Source organism: Seriola dumerili, unplaced genomic scaffold, assembly GCF_002260705.1.
Source record: "Seriola dumerili isolate Sdu_G_001 unplaced genomic scaffold, Sdu_1.0 BDQW01000290.1, whole genome shotgun sequence".
Taxonomy (NCBI): domain Eukaryota; kingdom Metazoa; phylum Chordata; class Actinopteri; order Carangiformes; family Carangidae; genus Seriola; species Seriola dumerili.
Genome location: NW_019174545.1, coordinates 1,366,052 through 1,384,405, shown reverse-complemented (window position 1 = coordinate 1,384,405; position 18,354 = coordinate 1,366,052). Strand labels below are relative to the sequence as shown.

At 39.3% G+C, this 18,354-nt stretch overlaps 1 protein-coding gene across 4 annotated transcripts in view; it reads left to right on the top strand.

The window, feature by feature from the left end:
• Positions 1-18,354, top strand: part of pdlim5 (PDZ and LIM domain 5) — a 61,417-nt gene that overhangs the window by 23,477 nt on the left and 19,586 nt on the right. For 3 of the 4 annotated variants that reach the window (XM_022757677.1, XM_022757675.1, XM_022757674.1), the window contains exons 4-7: positions 9,780-9,819; positions 11,416-11,837; positions 17,056-17,228; positions 17,483-17,519. In XM_022757677.1, the coding sequence (XP_022613398.1) occupies positions 9,780-9,819; positions 11,416-11,837; positions 17,056-17,228; positions 17,483-17,519 (672 nt within the window). Of the gene's footprint in view, positions 1-9,779; positions 9,820-11,415; positions 11,838-15,121; positions 15,148-16,342; positions 16,364-16,494; positions 16,513-17,055; positions 17,229-17,482; positions 17,520-18,354 lie in introns of all 4 variants that reach the window. The other variant, XM_022757676.1, reaches the window with a different exon arrangement.

Genomic DNA, 18,354 nt, shown 5'->3' with positions numbered 1-18,354 from the left:
GGTAGCCCATAGATATTTTGAGGCCAAGAACACTGTGTTAAGCTCATCTGTCTCAGCTTTTTTAATTCTTCTCCGCTATTTGCCAAATATATCTTACAGTAAGCCAAGTGCTCTCATCCTCTCATCTTTAGGCCAGCCAGCCCTGTTGAACAATACCCAAATGGGCAGCTGGAGCAGTGTGGAGAATCATCTGGACTGATTAAGAGAAAAATAATAATTACTATAAGTGAGTTTCAGGGTGTAAGGCGCAGTCAGAACATAAACTGTACACTCAGCAGTTTTGTTCCAAATAAAATAAGCTTCAAATTATAGTTATAAATGACTCTATAATAAATTGTAATCAACATGTTTTGAAACACAATACACTCTCAGACACTATTTGCCATCTTCTCTTACAGTTCTCACGTTAAGCTTTATCCCTGCTGTGTTATCAGTTCAGTTTGGCTGGGACATGTTTAAATTCAGCCAAATGACTCACTGTGTATATAGTTTTGCCCTGATTTTGTTACATAATCAGATGACACCATGTTCAACTCAGGCAGAGGGTGTAATCCTAAGGAGCATGTGTAGTTTTGAACACCTCTATGCGTGTTCTTGGGATACCAATATGTATCTGTGTTACTTTTCAATATAGTATGTGTTAATAACAAACAATATGTATGTATATGTATAAATATATAAGATGTAGGGGGGTGCACATTGACATTCTAGTGCGTACCTTGTCCCCTGTCATCCCTTCCTGACTTTTTTTTCTCCACCATTTCCACCATCCTTCCTCGTGCTCATCTGTTGAAAATACTATGATTTTATAGTGGAAAAAAGAACCTGAAGGAATTCCATAACTTCAGGTATTTGTTCAATGTCAGAGCCAGGATCATTTTATGATCACTGTTGTATCACTGTCACATAGGTTTCTTAGGCATCTGACTCAGTGCCATTCGGAGCACATCTGGAGGGCAGTGAGCGAGAGCCAGACAGAGCGAAAGCAAGAAATGGGCCAAGTAAACAGAAACAGAAAGTTGGACACTGAGTGTAGAATCAAAAATAATAATCGAAAAAAAAAGAAATTAAGGAAAATAGCCAGTAAATCTTGCATATCTGTGAGTGAATCTGTCTGAGTGATACTGACACCCATCGATATCCATAACCCTCTCAACAGACCTAAGGCCAGATGTTGAATATGGAAAACACTTCCTGGTCCAGCTGTGGATCATTTTGATGGGCAGGCTGTCTCAGCACTGACTGCTGGACGCAGCTGGAGTGCTGTCTCTTTACCATGTCTTTCATTCTTCTGCTTGATGTACTGTTTTGTTTCTGTTTTTGCTGCCTTAAAAAATATATGTGAGCTGCCAGAGAGAAGAAAAGAAGATGTAAATTACACAGGGCTCAAATGTTCTGTCTTTCTCCCTTTCTCACTCATATTAAATATTATTTTTAGGTAGTTCTCTGCCTTTCAGTATTCCACTGTTTATTCTCCTTGTGAATACACATTGTTGATGTAGTAAGTACATTAATTAAGACCATAGGATGCAGGATAGATTTTAAAAACCGCAGTACTAAAAGCCCATTAATCCTGAATCTCTGCTTTAATTCATCCCATTTGGGACCCCCTAGAATCATGCAGATGTCCTCATGTTCCAGTTTGGGCCCCCCAGTACCACTGGTTTCCCTTATGGAGCCCCAGCATGTACTCAATTTGCCTTCAAGGCAGAGATTCCTAAACTCCTTCTACCCAGGACCCACACTTTAAACAATGCAATCTTCATCTGAGTCTCATGAAATCACACCAGGGCTTTGGCTCTGTTGGATTTAACCTGTGTTGTGTAATTTAAATAAGTTTGACGGCACTGACACGACGACCTTGATAAATCCAGATTTGCTCTGGGGATCAGTCTGGTGTTTCTGTGCTCCTCGAGTTGTATGGTTCTAGTTGAGATTGTCATAGTGTGTTTGTCAGTCAGCTGCAGTGAGTAAGAAAGCTCAGTTTTGTGATTTCTATAAATGTGTAGTTTCAGCATGGAAATATCTAGTATGTATTTCGCAAACAGGCTGGCTACACTCCAGTTACAGTCCATGGAGTCGTTAGTTTATTCAATTACACTTTAAATCTTTTAAACGATGATGGCAATGTTCAGTGTGGGAGTTGCCATGAAGTGAGCAAAGAGGCATGACGGGACATTATCAGGTCAAGAACCATTAACAATGAGAGAAAAAAGGGCTTTAAACACAGCATGCTTGAGTTTGTATTAAGAAAAATAGTCTGGCAATTTAGCGGTGTTTGTGTTTTGCTCTTTGTGTGTGACTGAATGCCAACGTGTGCTTGCCTGTCCCTGTGTCGGTGTGTCTTTCTCAACACCTCCATGTGAGCTCATCTGTTTATGTGTGCAGCTTTTGCTTCTTGGTCAGTCTGCTGTGAAACAAAGCTGTAAAAGTTTAAATTAGATTTTGAAGGACAACACAGGACTCCGGCTCTCCCATTTACTGTTTTACTGCCCCGTGACTCCAGAGACAGAGCAGGCAGTAAGAATAAACTTACTCCTATAGACACTGCCATTAAACCAAACAGTTGAATTACACTTTCATGTAAAAAGAAAACATCTGTCCTCTGCCTTTAAAAGATATATGTTTGCATGAATGTAATGTTTCATAAAATTACTTTTATGATCTTTGGAAAACATCTAAGAAGAATTACACGCTGTAACAGTACCCGGGCTGTTCATCTGTTTTACTGCCCAAAATTATATCGATGTTTGATGTGCCACTTGATGTGTATGTTAGGACAGCAATGTTGTAAAAAGTTCCATACAGCATATAAGATTTTACAGCATTTTGTCTCAAATATATCTCCTCTCCATCCCAGCTATTTACTTTTAATGGACTTCACGTCCTCCATTGTCTAAACTCAATACGATATGTATAGTAGCAGTATATTCTAGCTTACATCCCCCATATTTTCACTTTTGCACTCTGTCATTCAAAGACATGTTCTATTCTCATCTAATTATTTGTATTTTATAGTCTTTTTTTTAGTTTAGAGAAGTTAGCTACAGTAAGTTGTGCAGGTAGTCGGCTCATCCTCTTGCTGTCGAGTGGTGAGTGTTGTTAGTTAGTTATAGAGGCACTGCTCCCCCTTACTCCTGTGCTCTGTTGGGGTTTTCATGAAGTACTGTTGACCTGCAGTGCAGTTGGAGACATTGCCTCCTTTCTCCTACCCTGGTGGGGTTTAACTTAATGTGTCTGTTTCCTCTCATGTTCTGCTTTTAAGACTCCTTATGGTGCCAGTCTACCGCTGCATGTTTCTGTTACAAAGTGAGCTTCTATAAAATCTGCTTGTTTGTTGCTATGTAACCACAGGAAACACAGTTGTGATATGTTTAGGCATTTGCTGTCAGTTCATTACCTTCTTCTGTGGTAACCCACTATATGAAAAAGGACATTCTGTGCAAATGTAATCAAATTACATTCATAGATTCTATATGTGTCTATATGTAGCCAGGCTTTAGGTCACATAAGGTCTGTGCAACTTTCACCACAGTGAATTCGTGCCCTCAGGCTATGCCAGAGGATAAAGAAGACTGGACATTATTTCAAATACAGTGTATGACATAACACCTAATTTCTAACATGGGCTACATGATGTGGAGCTTGGATTGTGAAAAGAATCACTGAAATTCAACTGTGGAAATTCATTTAAGTTTTTCTTCTGCCTGTGATTGTTCAAATTCTGTACTGCAGTTTATTAAATTGAGTAATGTTTTTGTACTGAAACCGCCACAGTTTTAACATATTTTGCGCCTTTGGTCTGGTCAGTGTCAGCGTTTCTTTTAGGATCTCATGTGATGTCATACTCAGCTGAAAGGCCTGTCGAGGCCTCTGTGGAGATAGTGGTGGGAGGTAGTGGATAAGGAACAGGGAGGATCACACACACACACACACACACACACACACACACACACACACACACACACACACACACACACAGATAAAGAGACATGGGTTCACACGAACACTACATACAGACCTACATTACTTGTGATCTGTGGGTGACCTATGTCTCCTGTGGTCTTTTCTAATGTGAGGACTGATAACGACAGACAGACTCAGCTTCCAGATCTATTTTAAGGCCGTTTCTAGATAAACTCACACATTGGTCCTGGAATTGGCAGAGAAATGACACAGTTGTTTCATACCAGCAGAGGAATGTTACATCAGTTGGTGAGATCAGGAGTTATTGTTCACTCATGATCTCTCTCCCTCTCTCTTTCTGTCTTTGAGTATGGAGCCATAACAACATGATACCTACATTGGCTCCCGCAGCCACACACACACACACACACACACACACACAACCTCACTTATTAGACACCCAAATGCTGAACCACACGTGGCAATGATTCTGCCAGTCACTCTGTTCTTAGTGGTGCCCTGGCATTTTCTCCTGGTCACGTTGTTCTGTCTGCTTCAGTTTAAGGTAAAACTGAAAAAAAAAAATCCTGAAACCAAACCAGCACTCTCTTTCCCCTTTTTTTTCCTAATAAGGCACAGAAAAAGAAATAAATACAGAAGAGCTCAGAGTGCGTGTCCCTCCTTCAGGAGTGACGACTGCATACATTTTAGAGGGCTTTGTTTTAATAATCATTATCACTTTTGTTTAAAAAGGGTGATCTCATTCCAGGAAAAGGCAAACTGCATGGGAGGCAGGAAGGAGTAAGTAAAAAGAGGAGAGCGAGATCATTAAAATAGAACTGATGGAAAGGTGCAGAGACGGAATAAGAAAAAAACTAATGATTGTAAAGATTTTTCTAAATTTCTAAGATTTATAGTAGGGATCCTATTTTACACAGTAAGTGGAGGGACTCTCTCTCTCTCTCTCTCTCTCTCTCTCTCTCTCTCTCTCTCTGAATCATGTGTTTCATACTTGAATCTGTTGCTGGGTCCTGTGGGAAAACACACAAGTTTGATCTTATCAGACTTGCGTCCTTGATGCACGCTTGCACACATGGATCACAGATGCACATAAAAAAAGTTTCAATTCACAATATCATTCTATCTATTCTGCACTATATTTTTTCATCACTGTGATATTTTGTGCTGCCTAGTTAAAGCTAAAGAGAAGAAAGGGAAAAAAAGATGGAAGAAGAATGGAAAAAACAGTGAATTCATATCATTTATAAAATGACAAATATCAGGAACACTTGAATTTTGATAATAGTGTTTTGACTTCAGTTGGATGAGAGCATTCCCTTCTGTCTTTGGCAGGAATGCAAAACTTACCACAAAAACACGCAAGAAATGCCAAAAATGTCTCACAAAGACAAATTAGGTGCAAATCTAAGAGAAGATCACGGCTCATGAAAAACCAGACTAGATCTGTGGCAAACAGAACCACAGTACAGCTTTGTTAAAGGAAACTGAGCCGTCTATAACTGGGCCAGTCAAGTTCACGTTTTTCACAAAAATAATATTCAGAAAGTTGCAATTAGTCTAAAAATAGAACTGGACAAACAAACTTTGTGTCTACGCGTGTGTGTGTGCGTGCGCGTGTGCGCGCCTGCATTTGTTTAAATCTTATTTGCAGGTGCAGATGACATCAAGTGTATGAACTGGTCTTTGTAGCCAATGTTATCACACTACCCCAGTAACATTTCCTGGGCCAACCTGTCATGCCTGAAATCAGTGTCACCACACCCTGCACAGTATATCACTGTGTGTGTATGTGAATTTATTTGTGTGGGTGTATGTGTATGTCAACTGGCCTGTAACAATTCTGTCATTCATATGGCATCACACTTCATTAAAGACCTACTTATTGCTGAAATATAATTATGTGTGTGAGACTTTTTAAACGAGACGGACTGAGATGATTGATTGCCAGGAGTTACAATATATATATAAATGTATGTAGTGAGTGTGTATGTGTGCGTGTGTTTGTGTGTGTATAATTTTTCAGAGTTCACCCATGTGGGTAGTGTTTTTGTTAACACAAGGTCACACACACAAGGGCATCCAGTGACAGAATCAGCTCCACTTGTAAAATTCCTGCAGACATGTAAAGCTTGCCTGTGTGTTTCTGTACCTATATGTTCTGGAGAGTGTGTGTTCAACTTGTACTGGTGTTACTAACAGATCCCAGTCAGTGTCACCTAAAGCACTCCTGCTTCTTGACCACACACACACACACACACACACACACACACTCAGGCAACAATCTCTTATTGATTCAGCGCGGCTGGTTGCTTGCTTGTGAAGCTAATGGCATGTCAGGGTGCAGCCCTGGAAACATCGGTCAATGATCTCACTCGTGTAAGAATAGACCAGAGAGATTAAACACAAATGCACAACCAAGAACACAGAACAGCCGCGAGGGCACGGGTGATTTGAGAGGAGATGAAGAAGAGATGGCATCCTTCTCTTTATGACAGGTCAATTTAATGTGTAAATGTGGGGAAAAACTGTAAAGAAACTCAAAGCAGCATAAAGATAAAATATGGGGACACATTAAAAATGGTATGGATGGCAGGAAATACAAAATAACAAGAGCTCCCCATAGTGAAATACAATTCAGTACAACACGACACAATATTGGCTCAAATATTAACGTATAATTGAATCACAGACAAATTAACATCACATAGTTTAAAGTATTTACTGTGCAGGTGTTTTTTTTTTTTTTTTTTTTTTACAAAGGGAGAATGGCTGCTGAGGAGAGTGGAAACTGAACAAAGAAAATGTAACAGCCCATGAAAGCACTGTCGAAGTTATGTAAAAGCTTATGTATGTTCCATAAATGGTTAATTAGGAAAACCATAACCATGCATGATTTTTAAACTTAACAAGATATGGAAATATGTAAAAGCGTGCATAGCATTCACTTGGATGTGGTAAGGTATCAAGGCAAAACCAAAATAGCTGTCACCACAAACAATTTCAGCGGAAACACAGACTCACAGTTACATGTCAGGAACAGACCAATTTGCTGCTCTGTTATATAATGTAAAACTTCCACAAACGCATAACAGAGTACTCGAAACACAGCCACTTAGCCTGACACATAACGTGGAACATGCAAAGTTACAAAATGAAACGCAGAGAAAAGAAACATGTTTCGTAGCAGCTGCTCTCAAACTATGAAATGAAACTGCTGGTGGGTCTCCACACTGAGAGGAACACACGCATGTATACATATACGGCCTAGCAAACTTTTCCATCTGGTGTGCAGGAGGTAGACATATGAACTGTTTTGTTTGTCACTGTCACACTGTCAGTGTCTTTATTGCATCCACTTACTCTCTGACCCTCACACATTTGAGTTATGGAGAAACATTCCTGTGGCTAAGTGTCTGATACGGTGTAAGGTCTTGTTGTTCCTCTGGAATAAGTGATACAAGTTCCCAGTGGAAGCCCCATATTCTTATGACATATTCTTTTTTTTTTTATATATTTTTGACAAAATCAGAACAAAACAAAATCAGATATATTTATTTGGTTATTGCTCTGTTAATGTGTGCACTATAAACCAATGCAGCATAAACACATTTTCAAAACACTTCTAAGGCTCATTTGACACCGACAGCTACTTAGGTTTCAGGAAGATCAACCTGGATAGATACAGTACATCTCTCATCATCTCAAGTATTCCCAAGGTCATGCCAGTTACCAGTAACATAAAGGTGTCTTAATAAAAACAATAGGTTCCTTGTTTAGAATCCTGAAATTGCCTTTGAATCCCCAAAGAAAAGGTTTAAAAGCGTCTGAATTAAATTAGGCTCTGTTTCTCATTCACTTTCCAGCAGGCATCTTTTTTTTCTGACTCTTACCATATGACCCCAACACATTTCCATGTTGGTGTTTCCAGTTATAGCTGCAGTGTAATCGAGGCTACAGCAGGGATGACGGTGACGTATCTGAAATACCTACTTCATACCCTGGCGTTTTCCTTCCTACTCTAGGTGCCTCATTTCAGTGCCTTTGGCTGCACAAGTGAGATCATTGCTGCCCTCGGATCAGCTTTGATGTCTAGGTACTTGTTGATTTGTTGGACTATTTACAAAAGTGTGTCCATGGAAACTTACTGGGAAGATGTACTGCTGCCCTGGTCTTACTGAGACAAAAAGGGTGATGTGAAGTCATATCAAAATTTAGTTTTACACTTCAGCACTTGTTCAGAGGGGTTCATGAAACCATTTTTGCTACAGGTGTTAGTAAAATTTCAGACCTTCACATTTCACACAAAGGACCATGACACACGCTGTTGGCAAACCAAAACTAGTGCAGAGAGGAAAAGGACTAGCGTATGCGTAGCGATAACCTTGCGAGAATGGATTTTCTCAGAGACGACAGTCTAACTATTTGCTTGTGGCCAAACTACTGTGGTTTCGACCAGTCAGTGTCCTTTGAGGGAGAGGAACTACCAGCAGCGATGGCAAAGCGATTGTTTCGGTATTCGTGGAGTTATCTACCGTCATGCTAACTAGCTTTCAAAGCTCCAACTGCAGCTTGTTGTGTTGTGTTTCCTTTTCGGCGTTCTCCTACTACGTGATGAATGATGGTTCATCAAATCACATGCCAAGTGTTTTTTGAAAGCATCTGCCCTTTCCTAAACAGTTTTCAGTGAAGCTTTCCCAGATGGTTTTGTGGAACAAACCATCTGGGAATGGTGTGGATGGTTGTGGAACAAACCATCTGGCGCACCAAGTTAGAGTAGCCGTATCTGTACACTGATGTGTTACTAGCTACTGCAAGGCTGTCGGTTCAAATTTACTGAGGTGAAGGACATGAACCTCCCTGAGGAAGTGTCTTGAAGAGCTGCTCTGAAAGGAATGTGGGGCTGCTGATATTGACACATCTTCAGTTGCTGCAAAGTTTACTTAACCTTTAATTTGTGTTAACAAATGCATTTTTCCCTTCATATCATGCTCAATCAACCATTTGAGTTACATTCATTTGTCTCGCATGTTTAACTGTTTACTGTTGTTATTGAGGAAATTCACTCTTTTGATTGGTTAATATAAGTGTGCTGATCCTTCGCTGTTGTAAAATTGATTATTTCAGTTCATTTTGCATCAATAAAGTGCTGTCCTATTGCATCAGTATCATCTTGAACCATGCAGAGCAATTAAAAGCACTTCTGTTGACAGAAGAAAAATGATCTCAGTAAAATTGATATTAGGAGGAAGTGCTAATCCACTTCTGAGTACATTTCAGAGTGTGGATAGTTACAGGCATGTTCCTCAGATGACCTTTTGGGGAGCTCATGGCTCAAAGTGGCATTAAGAGTATCAAACACCAAGAGTATCAGATTGATACTGGGCTTTTTATACTAAAAGCAGCTGGCTTCAAAAGCACACATACACTGAAAGAGACCACAATTTTCGGCTCCAGCAACTCAAATTTCATAGTTTGACACAGCAACGGTAAGACTCTTTTGGATTCTGTCAAAGCTGATGACAGAAACCTCTCCATGTTGGGCTCTACGCTGAGAGCTCAGGTTTAGCCGTAATTCACCATTACCACAGTTTTTCTCGACCTCAGGAAGATCTAAAAATTTTACTGTGTGGACTTAGTGGTTTCGAACGGCTTCATAAATATCAGCAAACACTTTTGAAGAGCTTGTTTACTTTTACCCGCACGGTGTTGGCTAACAGTCACAATCTGTAATAAGCATGAATATTCATATATCAAAACCAGACATTTTTCAAAGTTGAAATGAAAAAATAAAATGCGGTTGTGTAATCATTACTCATACACTTTCTCTCTGCCTTCCTTGTCCCTCTTTCCAGGGCCTCCAGTGTTCCCAAACCACCTCCTGTGGCACCAAAGGTACTGTAACACAGCATGTCACTGAAATAAGAAAAAATTCTACACTGTGTGTACAGCATGTCTATTAATAGATACAAGAAAATCATAGAAGATTACTGTTTAACTGAGGAGAGGTACACCAGGTGAAAATGAGATTCTGCCTCGATATACAGAACATTCAGAAAAGTGTTCAGACCCAATTTTATGTTGCAGCCTTATGCTAAAATAAAAAAAAATGTCCCTCATCAATCCTCAATATCCCATAATGACAAAGTGAAAACAGAATTTTAGAAACTTTTGCAAATTTTATTAAAAGGGAAAAACTGAAATCTCACATTAGCAGAAGTATTCAGACCCTTTGCTATGACACTTGAAATTTAAGGCCTCAGAGCTAACAATGCATATCAGAGCGAAAACAACCAATCACTTCCTAGAGCCAGCTGCCCAGCCAAACTGAGCAATCAGTAAGAGAGTTGATCAAGAATCCGATGGTCACTGTGGCTGAGCTCCAGAGATCCTGTGTGGAGATGGGAGAAACTTCCAGAAGAACAACCAGTTCTACTAAAAACACTAGAATTGGGACCAAACAGTTCAATCTCAGTCTCAGACCGGACAATCTTGTTTCCCACAGTCTGAAAGTCTTTTAGGTGCTTTTTTGCTGGATGGTGACCATCGGGTTCTTGGTCACCATCATCGTCACCATCACCAACATCTCTAGGATGAATAAGAGAAATGGGAGGCACCTGAGCTAAAGTTCAAGTGTCACAGCAAAGGGTCTGAATACTTTTGTCTATGTGATATTTCAGTTTTTCCTTTTAAATAAATAATGTGTTTGTTGTTTTCACTTGTGTCATTTTGGTGTATTGAGTATAGATTGATGAGGGAAAAAAGTTTTTATTTTTATTTTAGCATAATGCTGCAACATAACAAAATGAAAGGGCTGAACACTTTCTGAATGAACTGTATATATTTTAAGATATTATATGTTAAATCTATACTTTATATAGCTTATTGTGACAAATTGTCATACTAAGGTCACTTCATTATTCCAAAATAATTTATTTTTATTGCCTTGAATGTAGATTTTATTTTCCTGTAGATATAAGTTTCCCTTGGTAATCAACCATCTACTTTATGAAGTAACTATGGAACAGGAAATAGATACTCATCATATGAAAGCAATTGAATTATTGAAAAATTCAATATGTCAGCATAAAAACAAAAAAAGTAATTCACCTTGGGTATGTTCTAAGTCCTTTGAATACTTTTCTTTAGTTACTACACCCTTCTGAAACGGTGCCATACACACTTTTTGTTGCATGAAAAACACCTTTGTCTTGATTTGTTATGTTTTTTCTGTCTTTGCTACATTTGTGTTTTGTTGTAAATGAAGGTTATACTGATGCGTCTCTTGTCAAAGAAATTCAGGAACTAAATTGTAAAATTTACAGGGACTCAACATGTTTGGATTTTTTCCAGCTATTTTTAAATGAAATCAGACTTTATCATTTGGACAAACACATCCATAAATCATAACCTGGGAGGCATCAGTATAGTGTGTGCTGTGATGTGATTTATTTTTGTGTGTATGTGCATGCTCTTCTCTCATGCCGGTAGGACGACAGATCAGACATCATAAAACCAGTGGCTCTCACCCACCCCCCTCCTCCACCCTATCCCCACCCTCAGTCCTCCAGTCCCTCCTCCGCCCCCTACAATAAAGCCCCCAGACCTTACGGGGGCTGCGGATCAGAGAGCGACTACACTCCATCACAATCACCATTTACTGCTTTCATCCCATCCCCATCCTCTGCCTTCACTCCTGCGTCCTCCCACACCAGTCCTCCTCCTCCTCCACCTCCTGTCTCTTACCCATCCTCTTCCTCCTCCTCCTCCCCTGGCCTCGTTCCACCTCAGCCATCAGTGTATAACACACCAATCAACCTATACTCCACTGAGAACGCCTGTGAGGTGGCCATGGGGCAGAGGCGGGGCCTATTGGAGAGTCAGGGTGGAGCCTTGCCACTGCAGTTTAATGGGTGAGTGGCGGTCTCTACAGCCTATCAACTGAATCAATTCTTGGTTCCTATCTCCAAATGTCTTTGTCTCGGTGTTCAAGCTGTCAAATGGGATGTAGGATCATTGACATGTCAAACATCTACTTTATCATTTTACTGTCTGTTACTGATTCCCTCACAGATTCATGCAGTTTTAGAAATGGTAAAAGGCATTTTGAAATATCAGTAGCCACACCATTTGTTTGTGAGAAACAGAAGATGAAAATTTATGACACCAGTGTTAAGTTTTGAAGTCTGCACTTAGTTAGACAAGTATTTTGTTACAAAAAAATCCACTTCTGTAATGATTTACAAACATGGTGTTTTGCCAGGCCTATTTCAAAGTTTATGTTCCTGACTGAAAATTGTTTATTCCACACAGGCCCTCATCCGGCTTTCCAGACTCCAACTTAAAATTTTGAAATCTTGGCAGTGATTTTCAAAGTTCTTCCACATCATTAAATCAGGCTCAAATGTCTGTTGGTGTTTTGTTCTGAGAAAAACATTAAAAAACTAGAATGGCACTCAGTAGAGCGCATACCTCCGCCAAGGCCAAACAATCCTACATGACTTTTGTTGTCAAGTATAGCTTTATTTATTTATTGTCTTTAATCCTTGTGCAAGACAGCTGCATGGTTTTATTACCTGTTGTGTGAAATGATGACATCAGCCTTATTCAATTCATACAGCTCTACAGCTGTATTCAACATTGCTATGTTGAATGAAATACTGCATTCCTAAATGCTGCTGGTGCCATATGCACTGTTACTTACTATTAATAACAAGTGCAACTCTGTGCATAATGTGGATTCAGAATTTTCTTCCACCAGATCTGGATTATTATCTGGATCTGTACCAAACTGTATGAACTAATAAATCTCAACACCATAAATATGTCTGATGTTCTACATCAAGATCCATACATTTCATCTAAATAAAAATGCCCTATCTCACAATGTTAAGGAAAGTGACAAAAAAAATTCCTGGGTAAGCCCCAAATCGGCACCTAAATTGAATTCCGTTTTCCCTGGCCCATGTCCCGTCCCTCCACCAAGTTTGGTGAAAATTAGTTCAGTACTTTTCGCCTAATTCTGTCGACAAACAAACAATCAAATAAATCAAACAAATCAATCAACAAACAGACATGAAAACGAAACCTTCTTGGTGGAGTTACCAAAGCAAAATACTATACTCCAAACACAATATTGAGATCGATGGTTTTAGTTAAGAAGCCAGGCCTGACTATGTTGCCTCAGTTTGTGAATCTTTTTTATTATAGTGTTGAAATGTGACAGTCTCAGCTTGGCACTGTGCTGCTGGTTTGGTTTGACATTTTTAAAAAATATGTAGCCAGAGTCTCAGTTATTTGTGTAATGTGTCATGTTAGATAACTTAAACTACCAGTGTGGAAACACTGATATGTAAGCAAATTAAAATGGGTTATTTGTGTACTGGAGCAACTTTGGACTGAAGTTCCGTACTGAAAGACATGTGATATCTGTTTTCATGTGATGGAAAACATCAGAACTGATGGACTCTAAATGAGCTTTTGGAGTCCTCTTAAAATAATGCAAAAAACGGCTGTAAAACATAACCATGAGTTGTTTGTGGTTAAAATCTTGAAAGTGAGGAATTTAACACAGTTAATGTTCAACTTTAAGATGGATGTAGACCTAAAACTCATAAGTAATATGTATGGACAAATAAAATATCCCTAGCGTGGTGGTTATATGGTGAAGCTATTGAAATGCACTCTCTCTCCCGTTTACTTGTGGTTGTTCTTTCTATTTCTTTGCTTTCATTTTATCCTGAATCATTCATGATATTTTATGAAGACACATCTTTGCTCTTCTAAGGGAAAGTGGAGATCTCCACTGTGATTCTATATTTTGAATTGTGGTTGAGTGTCTGAGGACAGCCCCACATTTCAACTATATTACTCGTCACCAGCATTTGAAGAGAACCCTCATTGAGTGAATTACTATTATGTTCACCCTCTTTGCCTCCATCTCTCCTCCTTTTCTTTCTATATATCTATTCATACATCACATTCAATTTTCCCCCGCCACACTTCACATCCAAGCTGCCTGTTCCTGTCTCTCTCAACATAATTCCCAGCATCACCCCTCCACCCCCCACCTCTGTTTTTGTCACAACCCCACCTCCTCTCTTTCCAGAGGCATAGTGAGTATAACTATGCAATGATGCTATGACTAAGCTGTGTATATATAGCCTGCATTGGTAACTCAAGCTGTGTGGTAGTCTCTCTGCTCTTCTCGAAAATCAGTCAGTCAGTAAAGGATTCAGCCTTGAATCCATGTAGATTTACAAATTCACTGGTGCCCTTCACAGACTAGCACACCGTCATCAAGCCATTTTTCTCCACTTTTTCATTCATTCTTTTAGTGATTTATCCTAAAACTACCGGGTATATGTGGATGTTTTTAAAATGCCAAATGGACTGAATATACTCCTTTTCTGACTCATAATTTCTCTCGTCATTTCATTTCATGTTTTCACTCTCTCTTTTATTCATTCCTCTGGGGAACACACCAACAAAAGGATCAGTGGTTTCTCTTTCTGTGAGACTTAGCGGTCACCAGCGATCTGCACAATATAATCTTACACCATGCAGTCATTCACACACGCACAAACACTCGAGCTGAATTTCAGTTGGGTACATAGTCTTCTCCAAGTATCACAGATGACATTTATCAACACACTTTATTAAAGCTTGATCTTCCTCTTTGTCTTTTGCTTCTTTTCACATCAACATTTCTATATGAATGTTTTGGTTAGCTTTTTTCATCCTCATTTTATTCCAAATGATAGACAGTTCAAATATTACAATAGTTATTTTGGTCATCCACAGTAGAGGTAAGCATACAGATGCACTGTCACTGATGATCAATATATACAGTAGTAATGGATATGATTCTGTAAATTGCAGTGGCTCTTTTTGAGAAAGCACTTTCGGGACGCGTGGTACAGAATTATTCTCTCTCTCTGTATACTTATCAACAGGTGTTTCTTCCAGCATTAGTGAATCTCTATTTTGTTCTGATGCTGAGATGCATACAGACTGATACTATGAGACAGCACGTGTCCATCCTTGCGTCTTGCTTGCTTGTTTGCATGTTGTAAATGTGCTGTGTGGTTCGTTTCAGAGGGGATTTTTGAATACAATGGTGAGATTTGGGACATATGGATGTCAGTTTTCCCTGTCTTTCTCTCTTCCTTTCAAACTTTGTTTTTCTGCTTTGCAGACTGCAGCACATCCTCCAGTCACAAAGTTAGTGTCTGAAGCATGTCAAATTACGCCTGTTCTCCTTTTTACCTCTCTGTGTGCTTCTTTGTGTGAATACTGTGTCATGACATTTGCATGCATTTGCTTATTAGTTTACTACAGAAATAGCTTTTGTGTATGAAACATTTCATATTTTGGCACATTACATGAGGGTTTCCCACTCAGGTATTAAAGCCAGTTGTAAGTGGTAACACACATGCATTCAACTAATTAAAATGAACCCAACCTTTGCATGTGATTCAATATGCTGAGGCGACAGTATATTTTTACCTCAGCCATAAATCACAAACACTGATATTGTACAAACACATTATAGACACACACACACACACACACACACACACAGACACACACAGACTACATTGTGTGAGACACTTCCAGTAACTAACTGTACTGTAACTGTAAGTGTGTGAGCAGGCTCACATAGAGCTGTCAACACTCCCACACCGACATAGCTGCTGCTGTGACAAGAATGTGTTGAGAGAGACTCATAAATCACTCCATTCAATGTGCTAGGTGAGTGTATTGGTGGGTGTGTTTATTTATAGGTGATTTATTGACAGCAGTGCCAGGAAAGTCATCAATGCTCTTGTGTGTGTATGTATGTGTATGTTTATGTGTATGTGTATGTGTATGTGTATGTGTATGTGTATTGGAGTTGATTTATTGACAGCCAATTAATAACAGCCCTGTCAGCACCCTGTTGCCAAGAAAGGTTGTGGCTACACACGCATATTACTCCTCATGAATTCACGCAAACACAAGCCACACATGTTGTATCATAACTATGCTACACACTCATCAAAACAAAAGTGCGTGTTTCAGCGTCATTTGAATAAAAACATAAAAGTGTCCAGATGATGAATGACTCCACCTCTATGGAATTACAGATGAGTCAACAGCACCACCATGTGGTTGAAAATAGAACTGATCTTTTCTTTTGATAATTTACCTTTCATCTTATCGATGCAATTAAATATCTCTGTGGATATTTTGGCTCAGTGTTATGCATGCACTAGTAGTTGTGGTCCATAAGTTCATGTTTTCTATTTACCTCCATTGATTTTCTACTTATCTTTAATTCTTAACATTTCTTTTGATTCATTCTTTACAAGTTAATCAATTCTTCACTTTTCTGCCTCTTCTCTGTCTGTCTTGTCTTACTTTACCTTCCCCTTAGTGGACCTCAAAGTATTTTGAAGTAAGTCTTTTCACATGATTCTGTTGTGTCCTTATGATTGTTATGAATATTGCTGTTTCGTTTTCCACTGGCTTTATTTTGTCTGTGTCTGTTTTCTTCTGCCCTGTCTTTCTCTGCCATTGGTTTTCAAGAAAACCCCAGCCACCAAGGTATCACATTGGTAGATCTAGACACCAAAAACATTTAACAGAGTGTGGTATGATTTTTTTCCCCCCTTGTTCTTGTTTAATAAGCACAAATTCTATTATTATTTCCCCCTCTATATTATTTTTTGTGTGTCACCTTGCCATCTCATAACCTAACCTGTAATCATCTAACAATTTAATCAAATTCCTCCGACTGAAGAAACAATAATGTCAATACCTATACTGTAAATGAATTTAAACTTTCCGATTGAAATTAACATCCTGAAAGAAAACTTTACATGGCTTTGGCTCATAACACACTGCGGTGGACAGAGCCACTTATGACCTGCTTATAGTACAAAGTTTGGAGTACTAAGGAGTATGAAATGTTTTATAGCTTCCTGCCGAATTAAAAGTTATACATTTCACTTTAATAGCTTATAATACCCCAGAGGAAATGACATCAGTCTTCATCTCTGTTGCTTTGATAGATATATGAGAGGCAGTATGTAAAATTAAAAGCATATTTTCTGATCTCATCCATCCTGTTCTGCCCTGTTCTCCCAGAGTTCCCAGGAAACACGTTGTGGACACAGACATCCATTTTTACCATGTGCCCACTCATGCTGATGCCAGCAGGAAGCGCATAACGGAGGACACAGAGGACTGGCGCCCCCGCACTGGCACCACCCAGTCCAGATCATTCAAGATTCTGGCTCAGATCACTGGCACCGAGCACGGTACATTACTGACTGACTGAAGTGCATGCAGAGTCATTACCTGAACCTCATCATTACCTGTTGTTGTTAGTGCACCTGAGCTAGTGATCACACACCTGAATACAGTGGATCCTGCATACATAGGGCACACCAACATATCTAAATCATCATGCTAATATAATTTATTTCTAAATCAAACAGCATTTTTGTAGAAGATAAAGACGGCAACATTTTTTAGAGTGCACTCATTAATGTTTCCATTCTTTCCCTTGTAGCTCAAGATGAGGAAGCTGACAAAGCCAAGAAGACAAAGTAAGTGCTTGGCAAAGAAAATGCTGACGCATTGAAGCTTGTGGTTTTAATAACTCTAGTCTCCGTTTTTCTTGTTGTTGTGGTTTGTATGACTAATTGTGTTGTTGGAGTAACAATACATATTCCAGAAAATCTCATCTTTTCAGTTGATTTTCAAACTCTTCTTTCATTTAACCTGCTCAGCTGGGTGTCTCTAACGTAAACAGTAACATCTACATTTATGCAGTAGCAGAAAATCTGACTCTAAATCTCAGTTGCACTGTTCTGGCAAATGTATTGATGCTGTGTGGGCTCTTCCTGTCTAGACGGCAGAGGGAGGATCACATTTGATCCATTAAGTCAAAAGCCAGACCAATGTGTGCTGTACAGTATGTCGATTCTCAGTAGCTTCAAAAGATCAGAAAGCAATTTTGATTAAATTCCTCTCAGATTGCTGAAGGTTGATTTTAAATAGCATCATGCCAGGCTCTGAAAGTGCATCCATCTGTGCTCATCGATCAAAGCATAGCCATATGTGATGGTTTGTGTGCTGCCCGTGGTTGTTTGTGCATTTGGTCGTTGGATGTGACAGCATTGCAGTGTTGCATGTTGTTTAACCTGTGGTTGCGTTGTTGACAATCATGGCTTTACTGTGGTCTCGTTCTCAGTGTGATGTGATCCATTGGCTGTCCATTTCTCTGGGTGGTTTGTGGCGGTACATGTGTTAACCGTGTGTCTGTGACTGCTCATGTGAACATGCAGACATTCCCGCTGACTGTGGGTGTTGTTGTGAAGCGTTGTGGTTAAATTGATTCATAACTTGAGTCCATACTGACCACGATTCATGGGCAGAGTG